The sequence below is a fragment of the Leucoraja erinacea genome, unplaced genomic scaffold (assembly GCF_028641065.1).
Source record: "Leucoraja erinacea ecotype New England unplaced genomic scaffold, Leri_hhj_1 Leri_266S, whole genome shotgun sequence".
Classification (NCBI taxonomy): Eukaryota; Metazoa; Chordata; class Chondrichthyes; order Rajiformes; family Rajidae; genus Leucoraja; species Leucoraja erinaceus.
The window spans coordinates 121643-139884 of record NW_026576167.1 but is presented as its reverse complement, the minus strand read 5'-3'; the positions used below and the strand labels follow the sequence as shown (position 1 = coordinate 139884).

At 45.9% G+C, this 18242-nt stretch overlaps 1 protein-coding gene across 2 annotated transcripts; it reads left to right on the top strand.

Annotated features, from left to right (window-relative positions):
• Positions 1–2763: 2763 nt before the first annotated feature.
• Positions 2764–15967, top strand: LOC129693345 (uncharacterized). Of its 2 annotated transcripts, XM_055630190.1 has the most exons (3): positions 2764–3485; positions 5898–6024; positions 8013–15967. In XM_055630190.1, the coding sequence occupies exons 2-3, from the start codon at positions 5937–5939 to the stop codon at positions 11657–11659; spliced, it is 3735 nt and encodes a 1244-aa protein (XP_055486165.1). In that variant the 5' UTR covers positions 2764–3485; positions 5898–5936; the 3' UTR covers positions 11660–15967. The 2 variants fall into 2 exon arrangements, with proteins under 2 accessions (XP_055486165.1, XP_055486166.1); XM_055630191.1 differs by having other exon boundaries at positions 2764–6024.
• The last annotated feature ends 2275 nt before the right edge of the window (positions 15968–18242 follow it).

The following is an 18242-nucleotide window of genomic DNA, read 5'->3' as shown; positions in this document are numbered from 1 at the left end:
CTCTAGGTGTTGGGTGGTCATCCAGAACTGTTGAATTTATTTGACATCTCCTTTCCAAAGTAAACCTTAAAACCAACAAGAAAGAGTGAAGTGATGAAAAAAAAAAAATAATAATAATTAAAACAAAGTGGTGTTAAAGTAAGAAAAATGTATTTAAGACAATTTTAACATTTATTGTTTACTCTAATCACAAATACTTTCATTGTTACAATCTTTGCCAAATTTAATAAAGTTATTTAATAAAACGTGATTATTCTTCAATGAAAATAGACACAAAAACCTGGAGTAACTCAGCAGGTCAGGTAGCATCTATGGAGAAAATAAATAGGTGACGTTTCGGGTCGAGACCCTTCTCCAGGCTGAGGAACTTACATTGGTAAGAACAAACGTAGACTGGGCGATCATTTCGCTGAACACCTTCGCTCTGTCCACCTGTGCCTGCGTGATCTCCTGTTTGCTAAACACTTTAACACCCCCTCCCATTGCCACTGATATTTCTGTCCTGGGCCTCCTCCAATGTCAGAGTATATGAACATTGACTTCTCAAACTTCAAGTAACCCTTGATTTCCCTCTCTCTCCATCCCTCCCCCTTCCCACTTCTCCAACCAGTTTGACTCTCCTGATTACATTTTATCTTTGTATAACTCGTTGCCTCCTTCTCCTAGCTAGCAATGATCTATACTATTTTCCTTGGCTTTCATCCCATTTGATCTTTCCTTTCCACACCTTACCCTTCCTTATCTCTGCGTCTCCCTCTCCGCTGACTCTCAGTCTGAGGAAGGGTCTCGATCCAAAACGCCACCCATTCCTTCTTTCCCGCGGTGCTGCCTGTCCCGGTGAGTTACTCCAGCAATTTGTGTCTACCTTCCATTTTGTTTAATTAAATCAATATGCATTGTATTGTTTCTCGTCAACATGTTAAGTGGATGGCAAACTATTTATTAGAAGTTTAAACCGTCATTCTGCTGAAAGTTTTTCACTCTAAATATAGGAGCAAGGTCCTACTGCAGTTGTACAGGGCCCTGGTGAGACCACAACTGGAGTATTGTGTGCAGTTTTCATCTCCTAATTTGAGGAAGGACATACTTGCGATTGAGGGAGGTCAGCGTAGGTTCATCAGATTAATTCCCAGGATGCCGAGACGGACATATGATGAAAGAATGGGTCGACTCGACATATTCACTGGAATTAAGAAGGTTGGAAAGGGATCTTATAGAAACGTAAAATTCTTAAGCAATTGGACAGGCTAAATGCAGGAAAAATGTTCACGACGTTGGGGGAGTCCAGAACCAGGGGATCACAGTTTAAGGGGTAGGCCATTTCAGAGTGAGATGAGGAAAAGCTTTTTACACCCAGAGAGTTGTGAATCTGTGGGATTCTCTGCCACAGAAGGCAGTGGAGGCCAATTCACTGGATGTTTTTAAGAGAGATTGGATGTAACTCTTATGGCTAATGGAATCAAGGGATATGGGGAGAAAGCAGGAACTGATTGTGGATGATCAGGCAATGATATTGCTGGCTCGAAGGGCCGAATGGCCTACTACTGCACCTATTTTCTATGTTTCTGTTTCTCTACTGTGGCACGGTGGCACAGCAGTAGAGTTGCTGCCTAACAGCGCATACAGCCCAGTAAGTCTAAGCTGAAACTCATTCTGTGAAGTCTTATAAGTTTATAAGACATAGGAACAGAATATGGCCATTTGGCCCATCGAGTCTGCTCTGCTATTCAAACATGGCTGATCTATTTTTCCCTCACAACCCAATTCTCCTGCCTTCTCCCCATAACCTTTGATGTAGAAACTAATTAAGAAACTATCAATCTCTGTCGTAAAATACCCAATTGACTTGGCCTCCACCGCTGTCTGTGTAAATGAATTCCACCCTCTGACTATAGAAGATCCTCCTCATCTCCATTCTGCAGGTACGCCCTTTTATTCTGAGGCTGTGCCCTCTGGTCCTAGACTTTCACTCTAGTGGAAACATCCTCTCCACATTCACTCTATCCAGGCCTTTCAGTCTATTTCCATGAGGTACCCCTCATCCTTCTACACTCGAGTACAGGCCCAGTAGATGGGACATGTTGGCTGCTGGGAGCAACTTGAGCCGAAGGGCCTGTTTCAATGTTCTATGACTCAATGGCTCCAGAGATGCTGCACCACCTGCTAAGTTCCCAGTATTTTAATGTTCATAAGTACTAGGAGCAGAATTAGGCCATTCGGCCCATCGCCATTCAATCATGGCTGATCTATTACCCTCCTACCCTATTCTCCTGCCTTTTCTCCATAACCTCTGACACCCGTATTAACTGATCTATCTATCTATCTATCGATCGATCGATCGATCTATCTATCTATCTATCTATCTATCTCTGCCTTAAAAATATCCATTGACGGCCTCCCGAGCCTTATGTGGCAATGAATTCCACAGATTCACCACCCTCTGACTAAAGAAATTCCTCCTCATCTTCTTAAAGGAACATACTTTAGTCTCCCACTTTAGTGACAACATCCTCTCCATTCAGGCCTTTCACTATTCGGTAAGTTTATGTCTATCGCTGGTGTAAACCGACATCTGCAGTTCCTTCCAGTGGTTTGTTTATAGACAACAGGTGTAGGAATAGGCCATACGGCCCTTCGAGCCAGCACCGCCATTCACTGTGATCATGGCTGATCATCCACAATCAGTACCTCGTTCTTGCCTTCTCCATATCCCTTGACTCCACTATCTTTAAGAGCTCTAAAAGTTATTTCTAACTAATCTATATCTATATTTTGTTCCAACATCCACTGTCTGTTTTCGCTGCAATTTCTGAACTCTGTGGCTTTATGTTAGCTCAAACCACTGTACGGTATCTGTTGGACTTGAAACTCCACCCATTCCTTCTCTCCAGAGATGCTCCATGTTCCGCTGAGTAACTCCAGCATTTTGTGCCTATCTTCAGTGTTTACCAGCTTCTGCAGTTCCTTCCTACACAAATTAATCAAAAGGTCATAGAAACCTAGAAAATAGGTGCAGGAGTAGGCCATTCGGCCCTTCGAGGCAGCACCGCCATTCAATGAGAGGCAAAGCAAGGGTTACATAAAGTTGAAGAAACCGATACACAAGCCAGCTTGCTGAATCTGGTGAGCACCGCCCTTGTTTATGGCCAGGTACCAGGTGCGCAACTGTTCATTGTTTCTGCACATTAAAACCGAAAGTGAAAGTATTTTCCTAGAATTCATTCCAATCTCGGGTGTGGAGATCGCTGGAGAATAAATAGCCTTTCTCTGCAGATATCACCGCGGGCATTGGAGTCGATTCTTGTGTTTGCTGAAAGCAGTCTCGGTACATCTCAGCTCCTAGCGCCGGGGTTGTGTCGGTCCAGTGAGGTTCTGTGTCTGCACTCAGCACTGATTGTGCCGGGGGGGAGCTCCAAGCAAGACCATTCGCCCCATTGCCAACGCTGCAATCCCCTTACAGCTGCAGACGGTCGCTTCCTCGATCGGTGAGTGATGAAGGTTCGTGTCCCAGGAATAGACAAGAAACACAACATGCGGGCATCTTCATCTAAAAGGTCTCGACCCGAAATGTCGTGTTAACGGGTGTTGGCAAGTTGGGCCGAAGGGCCTGTTTCCACGCTGTAACATTATATTACTCTATGACCCGAAATGTCGGCTGTCCATTTCCAGATGCTGTCCGTTCCTCCAGCATTTTGTGTTCTGCTCGTGTATCACGGTATCTGTACAGTAGGGGTGCACCTGCACCTGTCTTTAAAGAAAGCACAAAGATAAAAAGCTAGAATAACTCAGTGGGACAGGCAGCATCTCTGGAGAGAAGGAATGGGTGATGTTTGGGGTCGAGACCCTTCTTCAGACTGATGTCAAGGGAGTGGGAGGTACATAGATAAGGAAGTGTAGAATAGATCATTGTTAGTTGGGAGAAGGTTACAACAAAGCAAACTGAGATAAAATGTAAGACTGGTCGATAAACTGGGAAGAGGGAGGGATGGAGAAGAGTTACTTGAATTTCAGGAAGTCAATGTGCATACCGCTGGGGTGTAAGTTGCCCAAGCAAAATATGAGGTGCTGTTTCATATTCATAAGGAATATGTTTCATAAGGAATAGGTGACAGTTTTGGATCGAGACCATTCTTCAGACCTTTGCCACACTTGTGGGCCACTTGCTTTGTTTAGTCATAGAGTGAGACAGTGTGGAAACAGGCCCTACATCCCAACCTGCCCACACCGGACAACATGTCCCAGCTACACTAGTCCCGCCTGCCTGCTTTTGGTCATAAGCGATAGGTGCACGATTCTCCAGCCTTCTCCCCATAACCCCTGATACCCGAACTAACCAAGAATCTATCTGTCTCTGCCTTAAAAATATCCACTGACTTGGCCTCCACAGCCATCTACGGCAAAGAACTCCACAGATTCACCACCTTCTGACTAAAGAAATTTCTTCTCATCTCCTTCCTAAAGGAACATCCTTTAATCCTGAGGCTATAACCTCTAGTCCTAGACTCTCACACTAGTGGAAACGTTCTCTCCACATCCACTCTTACATAGATACATAGAAAATAGGTGCAGGAGTAGGCCATTCGGCCCTTCGAGCCTGCACCGCCATTCAATCTGATCAGCCAACTCCGTATCCCGTAACTGCCTTCTCTCCATACCCCCTGATCCCTTTAGCCACAAGGGCCACATCTAACTCCCTCTTAAATATAGCCAATGAACTGGCCTCAACTACCCTCGTGGCAGAGAGTTCCAGAGATTCACCACTCTGTGTGAAAAATGTTTTTCTCATCTCGGTCTTAAAGGATTTCCCCCTTATCCTTAAACTGCTTGTTCCATGCACCCACCACCCTGTGTGAAAAGGTTAACTCTCTGATTCCTTTAAAATCTTTTCCCCTTGGATACAGTGGATGTGGAGAGGATGTTTCTACTAGTGGGAGAGTCTAGGACTAGAGGTCACAGCCACAGAATTAAAGGACGTTCTTTTGAGAAGGAGATGAAGTGGTATTTCGTTCATCAGAGGATGGTGTATCTGTGGAATTCTTTGCCACAGAAGGCTCTGGAGGCAAAGTCAGTGGATATATGTAAGGTAGAGAAAGATTCTTGATTCTAGTACGGATATCAAAGGTTATAGGAAGAAGGCAGGAGAATGGGGTTATTAGGGAGACATGGATGAATGGTGGTGTATACTTGATGGGCCAAATGGCCTAATTCTACTCCTATCTCTCATGATCTTCACCTTGTTTCCCTTCCCTTGTTTGAGGGGTATCTACACCAGACCCTGCCCCCCAATGTCCAGCAGCGGAAGGACCCTAGACAATGGTCCTCCCCCATGGAGCCTTGGCGTTGGCTGCACCAAACTTCAGTGCTTCCCTCAGCACGTACTCCTGCAGTGTGGAGCGGGCCAGTCGGCAACATTCCCCGATGGATGTCTGGCTGAAATTTCCTTCCTGAAAGGAATGAATTTTCAAGGCGGGAATGTGGGACCAGGTGGATTGTCTTTACCCAGAGCTAGAAGGGACTGGGTGGGCAGAATGGCCTTCATCCACCTGAAAAAAACATACTGTGATTTTCAGTGTAATAGTTAACATCCCTCAACATAAACAAGGGGTTCAATACTGACCACGGGTGCTGTCTGTACGGAGTTTGTACATTCTCCCCGTGACCTGCGTGGGTTTCCTCCGACATTTCAAAGATGTACAGGTTTATGGGTGAATTGTCTTGATATAAATGTAAATTGGCTCTGGGGGGTGTTAGAGTGCGGGGATCGTGGCCGGCACGGACTCGTTGGGCCGAAGGGCCTGTTCCCGCACTATATCTCTGAAAGCCTTTTTGGTCACATCTTCAAAAAGCCGTACGTTGAGTGGATTCATCTTCATATTTTATTTCTCGTTCTATTTCAGATCACTGGATTTTGTTGAGCGTCCACTTCCTGTTTAGTGATGAGTGAGTGCTTGCAACTGGCCACTCTGGGCCGGCCTTTCCAGTTGGGAATGCTGTACGACTGCCGATCAGATGCTCTGATCCCAGGTACTGGAATGTCTTCACATAAATCATGAAGTCACATGAGCCCAGAGTAGGTGAATCGAAAGACATAAGGGAATAACGTATAGTGCAAGGTAAAGCCAGCAAGGTCCGATCAAGGGTAGTCCAAGGGTCACCAATGAGGTAGATAGTAGTTCAGGACTGCTCTCTGGTTGTGGTAGGATTCACATATACCTTCCACTCAATGAATTTCGACATATGAGGGATTTTGTCAAATGCCCTCTGATATAGGTTGATTTGAGGGTTGATCTTATACAGGTGTGTAAAATCATGAGAGGAATAGATCGGGTAGATGCAGCCTCTTGTCCAGAGTAGGGGAATCAAGGACAAGAGGACATGGGTTTAAAATGAAGGGGAAAAGATAGGAATCTGAGGGGTAACGTTTTCACACAAAGGGTGGTGGGTGTATGGAACAAGCTACCAGAGGAGGTAGTTGAGGCAGGGACTATCCCAATGGTTCAGACAGTTAAACGGGTACATGGATAGGACAGGTTTGGAGGAGTAAGGGCCAAACGCAGGCTGGTGGGACTAGTGTAGCTGGGACATGTTTGTCAGTGTGGGCAAGTCGGGCCTCTTTACATGCTGCATCACTCTATGATACAGTGGTGGTCAATACAGGGCCATAAGTTCAGGTGACCAATCTCACAATGGTGACCACAACTTTGTCAGTTATAGTCCAGTTTATACAGTGCATTGAATAATGGGAGCACGGTGGCACAGCGGTAAAGTTGCTGCCTTACAGCACCAGAGACCCAGGTTCGATCCTGACTACGGGTACTGTCTGTATGGAGTTTGTACTTTCTCCCCATGACCTGCGATGGTTTTCTCTGGGATCTCCGGTTTATCTCCGCGTCATATCTCTAAACTAAACATGGATTTGAAGACGATCCAAATCGCCGCCTATCCATGTTCTCCAGAACTGTCTCCTGACCCATTGAGTAACTGCAGCACTCAATGTATTTTTACATTAGTTCTTCTTGCTTATGGCGTGCACAGCCTAAAGTTGTAGAACAACCTGTTCTATGTGATCTTATTTGATTGTACACGCCGGGTTGATTGTTGAACAAGTTAGGGCTTTATTCTTTGGAGCGCAGATGGTTAAGGGGCGAACTTGATAGAGGTCTTTAAAATGATGAGAGGGATCGACAGAGTTGACGTGGAAAAGCTTTTCCCACTGAGAGTAGGGAAGATTCAAACAAGAGGACATGACTTGAGAATTAAGGGACAGAAGTTTAGGGGTAACATGAGGGGGAACTTCTTTACTCAGAGAGTGGTGGCTGTGTGGAATGAGCTTCCAGTGAAGGTGGTGGAGGCAGGTTTGTTTTTATCATTTAAAAATAAATTGGATAGTTATATGGACGGGAAAGGAATGGAGGGTTATGGTCTGAGCGCAGGTGTATGGGACTAGGGGAGAATACGTGTTCGTCACGGACTAGAAGGGTTGAGATGGCCTGTTTCCGTGCTGTAATTGTTATATGGTTATATGATTGCATTCGCGATGCAGGGCAGACCACGTGAAGGTTGCAATCTCCCACCCCTTTAGTTTAGCCCACCGAGTCCGCAACGACCAGTGATCCCCGCACATTAACACTATCCTACACATACTTGGGACAATGTTACATTTATCCAAGCCAATTAACCTACAAATCTGTACGTCTTTGGAATGTAGGAAGAAACCAAAAATCTCAGAGAAAACCTACGCAGTCAGTGGAAGAACGTACAAACCGCACAAACAGCATCAGCAGTCCAGATCGAACCGGGTCTCTGGCGGTGTAAGCGCTGTAAGGCAGCTCCTCTATTGCTGTGCCACCAAGCCGCACCTATTGCTCATGTGATCAGTCCAGTGAGTGTAGAGTGTTTTACGTTCAGCCAAAGACACAACCTGTACAGAGATTGAATCTACTGAAGGAATATTATTCACTTTGAGTAATTTTCACAACATTAACAGTTTTGATCGCTGATTTATCCTGTAGGCGTCACCCTGTGGGACTTGCAGACACTGCAGAGCAACCTTGATCGTCGTGACCAGCCCAGCACTGAGTTTCACATCATTGCGTCAGACTCCATGGAGAAGAAATCCAATGCCCTCAATGTGTCAGGGTCACTGAAGGCGAGTATCCTGGCTGGGTTAGTGGAGGTGAAAGGGTCGGCAAAATATCTCAGAGACACGAAGGAATCAAAGCAACAAGCACGAGTTACCCTTCACTACAAAGCAACAACCAAGTTTGAACAACTGACAATGAGTCACTTAGGGAGACAGAATATTACCTGCCCAAGTGTGTTTGATGAGGGCTCAGCCACCCATGTCATTACTGCAGTGTTGTATGGGGCCCAGGCCTTCTTTGTGTTTGATCAAATGGCTTCTTCAGCAGAGAACATACAGAATATTCAGGGCAACATGGAGGTGATGATTAAACGTCTCCCTAAGATTGCGATCGAGGGAGAGGCCTCCCTAGAAATGACAGAAGAACAGAGCTCACAGGCCGAGAAGTTTAGCTGCACATTTTACGGTGATTTCTCACTGAAGAACAATCCCACCACCTACAGAGATGCCATCAATATCTACGCAACACTTCCACACCTCCTGGGCCCAGGTGGAGAACATTCAGTGCCTGTCACAGTCTGGCTCTATCCTCTCAATAAACTGGACACCAAAGCTGCTCAGATGGTGAGGGAGATCAGCGTGGGACTGGTCAATCGCTGCCAGTGTGTCCTGGAACAGCTCAGTGAGGCCGTGATGAGGTGCAATGACCTGATGAAAGACAATGTCGCAGTTCAATTACCTGAGATCGGGGACAGGATACTTCAATTCCGAGAGATGTGTCTGGAGTACAAACTGGTTTTCCAAGGGACCTTAGCCAGAGTTTTGCCGTCCATTCGGGGCGGTGGGAAGGAGGAAGGGTTGCTGGCGGACATACTGAAGAACAGGGAACAGTCACCATTTAAACACCAATCACTGACCGCATGGCTGAATGACAAGGAATGGGAGATGATGGTTGTGGGATTTTGCCTCAGGATAATGAAAGACATACCTGTTGTGAAATCAAGGAGAGAGTTGCATGAAGTGTTGATGGATCCAGTAACAGACTACGTGGTCTGCTTCACATTCACAACACTGCATCAGGAGGATTTCTACCTGACGGAGGCAATCAATTACCTCCGATCTCTCACAACAGAGAAAATGCAGATGCCACCTCCTGCTGCCGGAGCCAATACAACACAACACAGCGAGCGCTGGTTTCACTTATCGTCCATACCCGAGAAGATGAAGGAACGATCAGGACTGTTCCTGGATTTTGCCACAGCCAACAGTGGGGACGAGAAAGTAAAATTCCTTGTTGGATCCGCACAGGATGACAGTAACGTGGGTGCGTCTATTTACCTGTACGGGGGAGGGAGTGTGAGGAGCCGCTGCTTTGAACCCCCGTCTCAGCCTGAGAGACCAACAGCGAGTGGGACAACACACAACAGTGTGACGCTGCAGTTAGAGCTACCCACATGTGGTTCTGATGAGATTGTGAGCTACAAGGTAGAGTATCGAGGTAGCCAGCAGGAGAAATGGACAATACTAGATACACCTGACGCACCCCACTCCTTCACGATATCTGGGTTGAAGCCACACCAGGAATATCACATCCGATACAGAGCAGTGACCAAGGTAGGGGTCAGCAAGGCCAGTGAGATCTACAAGGTCTCCACCCAGCCGACAAGTCCTCCTGGTAAACCGGTCTTCCAGGATTGTTCACCCAGCCCAACACTGTCCGGGGACGGATCAAGTCAGATTGGAGCCGACGCATTTCATTACAGGAATGAATACAAGGAAGAATCTTTGTTCAAGTCTATTGCATTGGACAGATCATGGGAGCAGGTTCAGACAAAAGACAGACAATGCCACGATAGTTCACACGGACCAAAGGGAATTGCCCTGAAACTTCTTGAAGAAGCTCAATTAATATCCAGAGGAAACCCTTCCATTTACAAGCTCAACCTAGAAAGGGAGGTGTTTAATCAGTCCAAGCAGCTTGTGAAATGCTCCTTAGGAAAGCCCACCACTCTGCACAAGATGAAGACAATTATGGTGCTGGGGGCAACTGGATCAGGAAAGACAACCCTCATCAACGGGATGATCAACTACATCTTGGGCGTGGAGTGGCGGGACAACATCAGATACAAGTTAATACAGGAGGAGACGGGAAAATCCCAGGCTGAGAGCCAGACCTCCTCCATCACTGCCTACCATCTCCACCACCAGGTAGGGTTTAACATCGACTGCTCTCTGACTATCATCGACACGCCAGGATTCGGGGACATCAGGGGCATCAGCCGGGATCGACAGATCACTGAGCAAATCCGCGAGTTCTTCACTTCCCCACAGGGCATTGATCAGATCGACGCGGTCTGTTTCGTCGTCCAAGCCTCCTCGGCTCGCCTGACCCCGACACAGAAATATGTCTTCGATTCCATCCTTTCCATTTTTGGCAAAGATGTCGCGGAGAACATTCAGATAATGGTGACGTTCGCAGACGGGCAGCGCTCCCCAGTTCTGGAGGCCCTGATAGCCGACAAGGTACCCTGCCCCAAAGACAAAAAGGGATTGCCAGTACACTTCAAGTTTAACAATTCTGCCATTTATGCCCAGTGTCCGACCTCTGGTGACGAGGGCAGATCTGACGACAGCGGGGAAGAGGATAATGACTTTGACCAGATGTTCTGGAAGATGGGGACAAACAGTATGAAAAAGTTCTTCACAGCTCTGAGCACGATGCAGGCGAGGAGCCTGTGCCTGACCAGAGAGGTTCTGAAGGAACGTAGCCAGCTGGAGTCTGTAGTGGCCGGGTTGCAGACTCTGATCCAAGCAGGGCTGACCAAATTAGAGGAACTCAAGAAAACCCAACAAGTTCTGAACCAAAACCAGTCCAAACTGGAAGAAAATAAAGATTTTGAGTACGAGGTCGATATGACTGTTAAAGAAAAGAGGAAACTTGGCAGCGATGCTCCATTAATAAACAACTGTACGGTTTGTGAATACAGTTGTCACGACCCCTGTATGTATGCAGGTTATATTTTCAAATACTGGTGTTCATCAATGGACTGGTGGGGAAATTGTGTAGTCTGTCCGGGGAACTGTGCCTCACGAAAACACGTGAGGGAAGAGTATAGGTATGTCTGTGTAACAAAAAAGGAGAAGAGGACGTACAACGAACTGAAGGAAAAGTATGAGAAGGCATGCGGTGAGAAGATGAGCCTGCAGAAAATTATGGAGTTACTTGGCCAGGACTTTGCTGAGGTGGAGAACACAGTTCTGGAGTTGATTCAAGAATTATCCCAGGGCATTAGACGACTTGAAGAAATAGCCCTGAGACCAAACCCGTTGTCCACCCCGGCTTACATTGACCTCCTGATTCAGGCTGAGAAAGATGAGGGGAAGCCCGGCTTCATTGAGCGAATTCAGGCACTGACCGCTGTGAAGAAGCAGGCAGAGATCAGAGCAAAGATCGCCAACAACGAGAAGCTGTTACCAGAGTGTTCGAAGGAAGGTGCGGCGGGAGGAAAAAGTACTGGAGAAAAGTTAAAGAAAAAAAAGTCAAACGTGATGAGTTGGTTCTCTTCCAATAAGTAACTAAGAAACATCCAGCTGTTTTCCGGTGTGTTTCACTAAACAGATACACAAATCCTCATTCTAATTCCTCAACCTTCGCCTCACCCATCTGCCCATGACCTTAGAAGCATAGAAAATAGGTGCTGGATGAGTCGCAACTCTCTGGGGGAAAATATTTTTTCTCACCTCATTCTTAAATCACCTCCCCTTTATTCTAAGACTGCGGCCCCTGGTTCTGGACTCACCCAACATTGGGAACATTTTTCCTGCATCTAGCTTGTCCAGTCCTTTTATAATGTTATATGTTTCTATAAGATCCACCTCATCCTTCTAAATTCCAGTGAATATAAGCCTAGTCTTTTCAATCTTTCCTCATGTGACAGTCCCACCATCCCAGGGATCAATCTCATGAACCTACGCTGCACTGCCTCAATCACAAGGATGTCCTTCCTCAAATGAGGAGACCAAAACTGTACACAATACTCCAGATGTGGTCTTACCAGAGCCCTATACAACTGCAGAAGAACCTCTTTACTCCTATACTGAAATCCACTTGTATGAAGGCCAACTTCCCATTAGCTTTCTTCACTGCCTGCTGTACCTGTAAGCCAACTTTCAATGACCGGTGTACAAGGACGCCCAGGTCTCGCTCTACCTCCCCCTTACCTAACATAACCCCATTGAGATAATATTCCGCCCTCTTGTTTTTGCCGCCAAAGTGGATAACCTCACATTTATCTATATTATACTGCATCTGCCACGCATCTGCCCACTCACTCAACCTGTCCAGTTCACCCTGCAACCTCCTAACAGCCTCTTCACAGTTCACACTGCCACCCAGCTTTGTGTCTTCCACAAACTTGCTAGTGTTGCTCCCAATTCCCTTTTCCAAATCATTAATATATATGGTAAATAGTTGCCGCACCAACACCGAGCCTTGCGACACTCCACTCGCCACTGCCTGCCATTCTGAAAAGGACCCGTTCACTCCTACACTTTACTTCCGGTCTGCCAACCAATTTTCTATCCATGTCAAAACCCTACCCCCAATACCATGTGCCCTAATTTTAGTCACCAGTCTCCCGTGCGGGACCCTATCAAAGGCTTTCTAAAAGGCTAGATACACTACATCCACTGGCACCCCTTCATCCATTTTACTTGTCACATCCTCAAAAAATTCCAGAAGATTAGTCAAGCATGAATTCCCTTTCATAAATCCATGTTGACTTGGACTAATCCTTTTACTGCTATCCAAATGCTCCATTGTTACCTCTTTAATAATTGACTCCAGCATCTTTCCCACAACCTAACTGGTCTGTAATTCCCCGTTTTCTCTCTCACTCCTTTCTTAAAAAGTGGGATAACATTAGCTATCCTCCAATCCACACGAACAGATCCTGAATCTATTGAACATTGGAAAATGATCACCAATGCGTCCACTATTTCTAGAGCCACCTCCCTGAGGACCCTGGGATGCAGACCATCAGGTACAGGGGATTTATCATCCTTCAGTCCCATTAGCCTACCCAAAACAATTTCTCGCCTAATGAAAATTTATTTCAGTTCCTCTACCCCCTCAGATCCTCTGTCCTCCAGTACATCTGGGAGATTGTTTGTGTCTTCCTTAGTGAAGACAGATCCGAAGTACCTATTCAACTCTTCTGCCATTTCCTTGTTGCCCATAATAATTTCACCCGTGCCTGCCTTCAAGGGACCCGCATTTGACTTTGCTACTCAGTGTGCCTTTCACACTGAACCTTCCTTCCTCAAAGCTGCTGCCTTCTCAACATATACCCATAGGCCCCATATCTAAGGAAGTGTTTGCTGGCTCTGGCGATGGTCCAGAGGAGGTTTACGAGAATGATCCCAGGAATGAGTGGGTTAACATATGATGAGCATTTGACGGTACTGGGCCTGTACTAGCTGGATGAGGGAGGACCTCAATGGAAGTGAAAGGCCTGGATAGAGTGGTTGTGGAGAGGATGTTTCCACTAGTGGGAGAGTCTAGGACCAGAGGTCATAGCCTCAGAATTAAAGGAAGTTATTTTAAAAAGGAGATGAATAGGAATTCCTTTCGTCAGAGGCTGGTGAATCTGTGGAATTCTTTGCCACGGATGGCTGTGGAGGCCAAGTCAATGGATATTTTTTAGGCAGTGATTGATAGATTCTTGATTAGTACAGGTGTCAGGGGTTATGTGGAGAAGACATGAGAATGGGTTTGGGAGAGAGAGATAGATTAGCCATGATTGAATGACGGAGTAGAAATCTACACTGTCCATTGTCCATTGACTTGGCAATGAATTCCACAGATTCACCATCCTGTGACTAATAACATTCCTCCTCGTCTCCATTCGAAGGTACTTCCTTTTATTCTGAGGTTATGGCCTCTGATCCTAGACTCTTCCACTGGGGGAAACATCCTCTCCACATCCACTCCATCCAGTCCTTTCACTGATTCAGTAAGTTTCAACGAGGTCTGCCCTCATTCTTCTAAACTCCAGCGAGTAGAGGCCAAGTGCCATCAAATGCTCATCATATGTTAACCCACTCATTCCTGGGACTATTCTAGTAAATCTCCTCTGGATCATCTCCAGCACCAGCACATCCTTCTTCAGATATGACGCTATCTGCTAATGTGATAATTGCTCGCAATAATCCAAATGTGGTTTCACCAGCACCATATAAAGCTTCATCATTACACCCATGTTTTTTGTATTCTAGTCCTCTAGAAACAAGTGCTTCTCCAAACAAAGCTCTTCCCTCTGTGCAAGTGTGCAGCAGTCCTGTGTATCAGTACTTCCCCATATCTACACTATTTGACTGACGTTAGGTTCAGAGCCCTGGAATTACCTGGTTTATCCCCGCTACCCTTCTTGTGTAAAATTTGCTGTCCTCCTGACTTCTTGCACTTCACTTGTGAACACAGTGAACAGTAAGAATCTCTGCCAGGATCAAAGCAATCTTATCCCATAGCAGCCTGGGCTACATCCATTGTAAATCTAATCCAAGGTATCTAATATTTCCTTTTTAATGGTAACATGTTTTAAGGTTCAAGAAATGCAATATCCTTCCCTTCAGTAAATACAGAGCAGAGGTCAGATAGAGGCCCAGCGCAAATTGGAGGAGCAGCTCCTCATATTTTGCTTGAGCAGCTTATACCACAGCGGTATGAATTTTGACTTCTCTAACTTCAAGTAATCCTTTCCTACCCTCTATCTCCATCCCTCCCCCTTCCCAGTTCTCCGACCAGTCTGACTATCCCCCTGATTACATTGTATCTGTTTGCTTTGTTGACACCTTCCCGGAGCTAACCATGATCTATTCAGTCTGAAGAAAGGTCTCGACCCGAAATGTCATCCATTGCTCCTCTTCAGAGATGCTGCCTGACCCGCTGAGTTACTCTAGCTTTTTGTGTCTATCTTCGGTGTAAACCAGCATCTGCAGTTCCTTCCTACGCAGAGGAGAGGTTTTCATTTCAGACTTCACCTATACCTTGTGGTTCCATATAGAGATGGGTCCCTAATGGGACCTATACTGGATACACGGTGGTGCAGCAGTACAGTTGCTGCCGTCCAGCGCTTGCAGCGCCGGAGATCCAGGTCGCATCCCGACTACGAGTGTTGTCTGTACGCAGTTTGTACTTTCTCCCCGTGACCGCGTGGGTTTTCAACGAGATCTTCGGTTTCGTCCCATACTCCAAGGATGTACAGGTACGTAGGTTAATTGGCTTGGTGTATGTGTAAAATTGGCCCTAGTGTGTGCAGGATAGCGTTAGCGTGTGGGGATCACTGGTCGGCATGGACACGGTGGGCCGAAGGGCCTGTTTCCCTGCCGCATCTCTAAACTAAAACTAAACTACATCTCGTAGTTCCAGAGAGATTGGTCCCCAATGGGTCTTTTCCTTTTACTGGATTAACATAAAATGCTTTGGGCCTGTTCTTAATCTTGTCTGCCAGTATTATTTTGTATTGTTCTTTGCACTTGTAATCGATTTTTAATTTCTGCTCTTTACTTCTAATACAAATATGTCCCCTATTCCTTCTACAAACCTCCCCCTTTTAATTCAATTCTTAATAACTTTTCTCTTCCAAACCCAATTGGATAGATTGCAGACATCAATAGCGTGTAAACAATTATATCTCACCTGAACCAGACATTATTCTTTCTGAAGATACAAAGAATTGCAGATGATGGATTTTTGCTTAGAACAAAGTGTTGGGATTAATTCAACAGGTCAGGCAGCATCGCTGGAAGACATGGATAGGCAGCATTTCAGGTTGGGACCCTTCTTCAGACTGTTGTAGTAGGAGAGAGCAAGCTAGAATGAAAGTGCGGGGGTGGGGGGGGGGGGGGGGGGGGACACTTGACAGGCTTTGTCCTGCCCCATCCCTTCAGCTTTCTCCTGCCTATTTTGAAACGTCACCTGTCCACATCCTACAGAAATGCTATTTGACTCGCTGAGTTACTCCAGCAGATTGTGTTCTATGCATTATTATCCTTTCAGAAGTAATCTGTAACTTTCCAACGGACTATTGTTTCAGATGATACTACGTTATTGCTTCCGCATTTTAAAGCATGTATACCTGGGTGACATTGTATTGTAATTAATATATGGCTTATTCCAATAGAAACTAATTTTTGAATTAAACGTCATAGATGCACTTGGATTAAATGTGTGTGTGTGTGTGTGTGTGTGTGTGTGTGTGTGTAAACTTTGATGATTTGTTGGGAAATCAGGTTTTGTACTGGGAGAATTGAGTAGTCACCGGAAAATACAAATCAAGAAGAATGAACACTCTCTATTGAGGGATGACGTGACATCTGCCCATCGCCACCCCTTTTCGCCTTCCACAGAGACCGTTCCCCCACAAATCCATGGTTAACTCATCCCTTCCCACAAAACAACCATCTCACCAGGTACCTTTACCTGCAACCACAGGAGGTGCAACACCTGTCCCTGTACCTCCTCCCTCGAATCTGTCCAGGGACCCCCGATAGTCCTTTTAGGTTAGGCAGAGGTTCACTTGCACCTCCTACAACCTCATCTGCTGCATCTATTGTTCAAGATGTGGACTTTTATACATCGGCAAGATCACACGTAGACTGGGCGATTGTTTCGCTGAACACCATCGCTCAGTCCGCCTGGACCCAACTGATCTCCCGGTTGCTAAACACTTTAATTCTCTTTCCCATTCCCACCCTGACATTTCTGTCCTAAACTTCCTCCATTTTTATAGTGAGGCTAAAAGCAAATTGGAAGAACATCTCATATTTCGCTTGGGCAGCTTTCAATCCAGTAGTATGAACTTGATTTCTCTAACTTCAGGCAACTGCTGCATTTCCTCTTTCTCCATCCTCACACCCAAATTGCACCAGCTTCTCGTTCTCACCCAACAGCTAATAATGGCCTGTTTCCTTTATCATCATTACTTTTAGTTGCATATCTTTCATTCATTGTTCTATAAATCTCTACATCACCATCTGTATCTCTCGTTTCCCTTTCCCGTGACTTTCATTCTGAAGAAGGGTCTTGACACGAAATGTCACCCGTTCCTTTTCTCCAGCGGTGCTGCCTGTCCCGCTGAGTTACTCCAGTTTTTTGTGTCTATTCTTTCTTGAGTATTAATCAGGATATTTGAAAACAGGGAGGCAGAACATAGAAACATAGAAATTAGGTGCAGGAGTAGGCCATTCGGCCCTTCGAGCCTGCACCGCCATTCAATATGATCATGGCTGATCATCCAACTCAGTATCCTGTACCTGCCTTCTCTCCATACCCTCTGATCCCCTTAGCCGCAAGGGCCACATCTAACTCCCTCTTAAATATAGCCAATGAACTGGTCTCGACTACCCTCTGCGGCAGAGAGTTCCAGAGATTCACCACTCTCTATGTGAAAAAAGTTCTTCTCATCTTGGTTTTAAAGGATTTCCCCCTTATCCTTAAGCTGTGACCCCTTGTCCTGGACTTCCCCAACATCGGGAGCAATCTTCCTGCATCTAGCCTGTCCAACCCCTTAAGAATTTTGTAAGTTTCTATAAGATCCCCTCTCAATCTCCTAAATTCTAGAGAGTATAAACCAAGTCTATCCAGTCTTTCTTCATAAGACAGTCCTGACATCCCAGGCATCAGTCTGGTGAACCTTCTCTGCACTCCCTCTATGGCAATAATGTCCTTCCTCAGATTTGGAGACCAAAACTGTACGCAATACTCCAGGTGTGGTCTCACCAAGACCCTGTACAACTGCAGTAGAACCTCCCTGCTCCTATACTCAAATCCTTTTGCTATGAAAGCTAACATACCATTCGCTTTCTTCACTGCCTGCTGCACCTGCATGCCTACTTTCAATGACTGGTGTACCATGACACCCAGGTCTCGCTGCATCTCCCCTTTTCCTAGTCGGCCACCATTGAGATAATAGTCTGCTTTCCTGTTTTTGCCACCAAAATGCATAACCTCACATTTATCCACATTATACGTGTGTTTCCACGTGTGTTTCCATTAGGGTGGCATGTTCAAGAGAACAGGCAATTGTATCTGCAGCAGAGACAGAGAGCAACTGTACCATACCAAGATTAAGGACATCTCTGCAGCAAGAAGGAACTC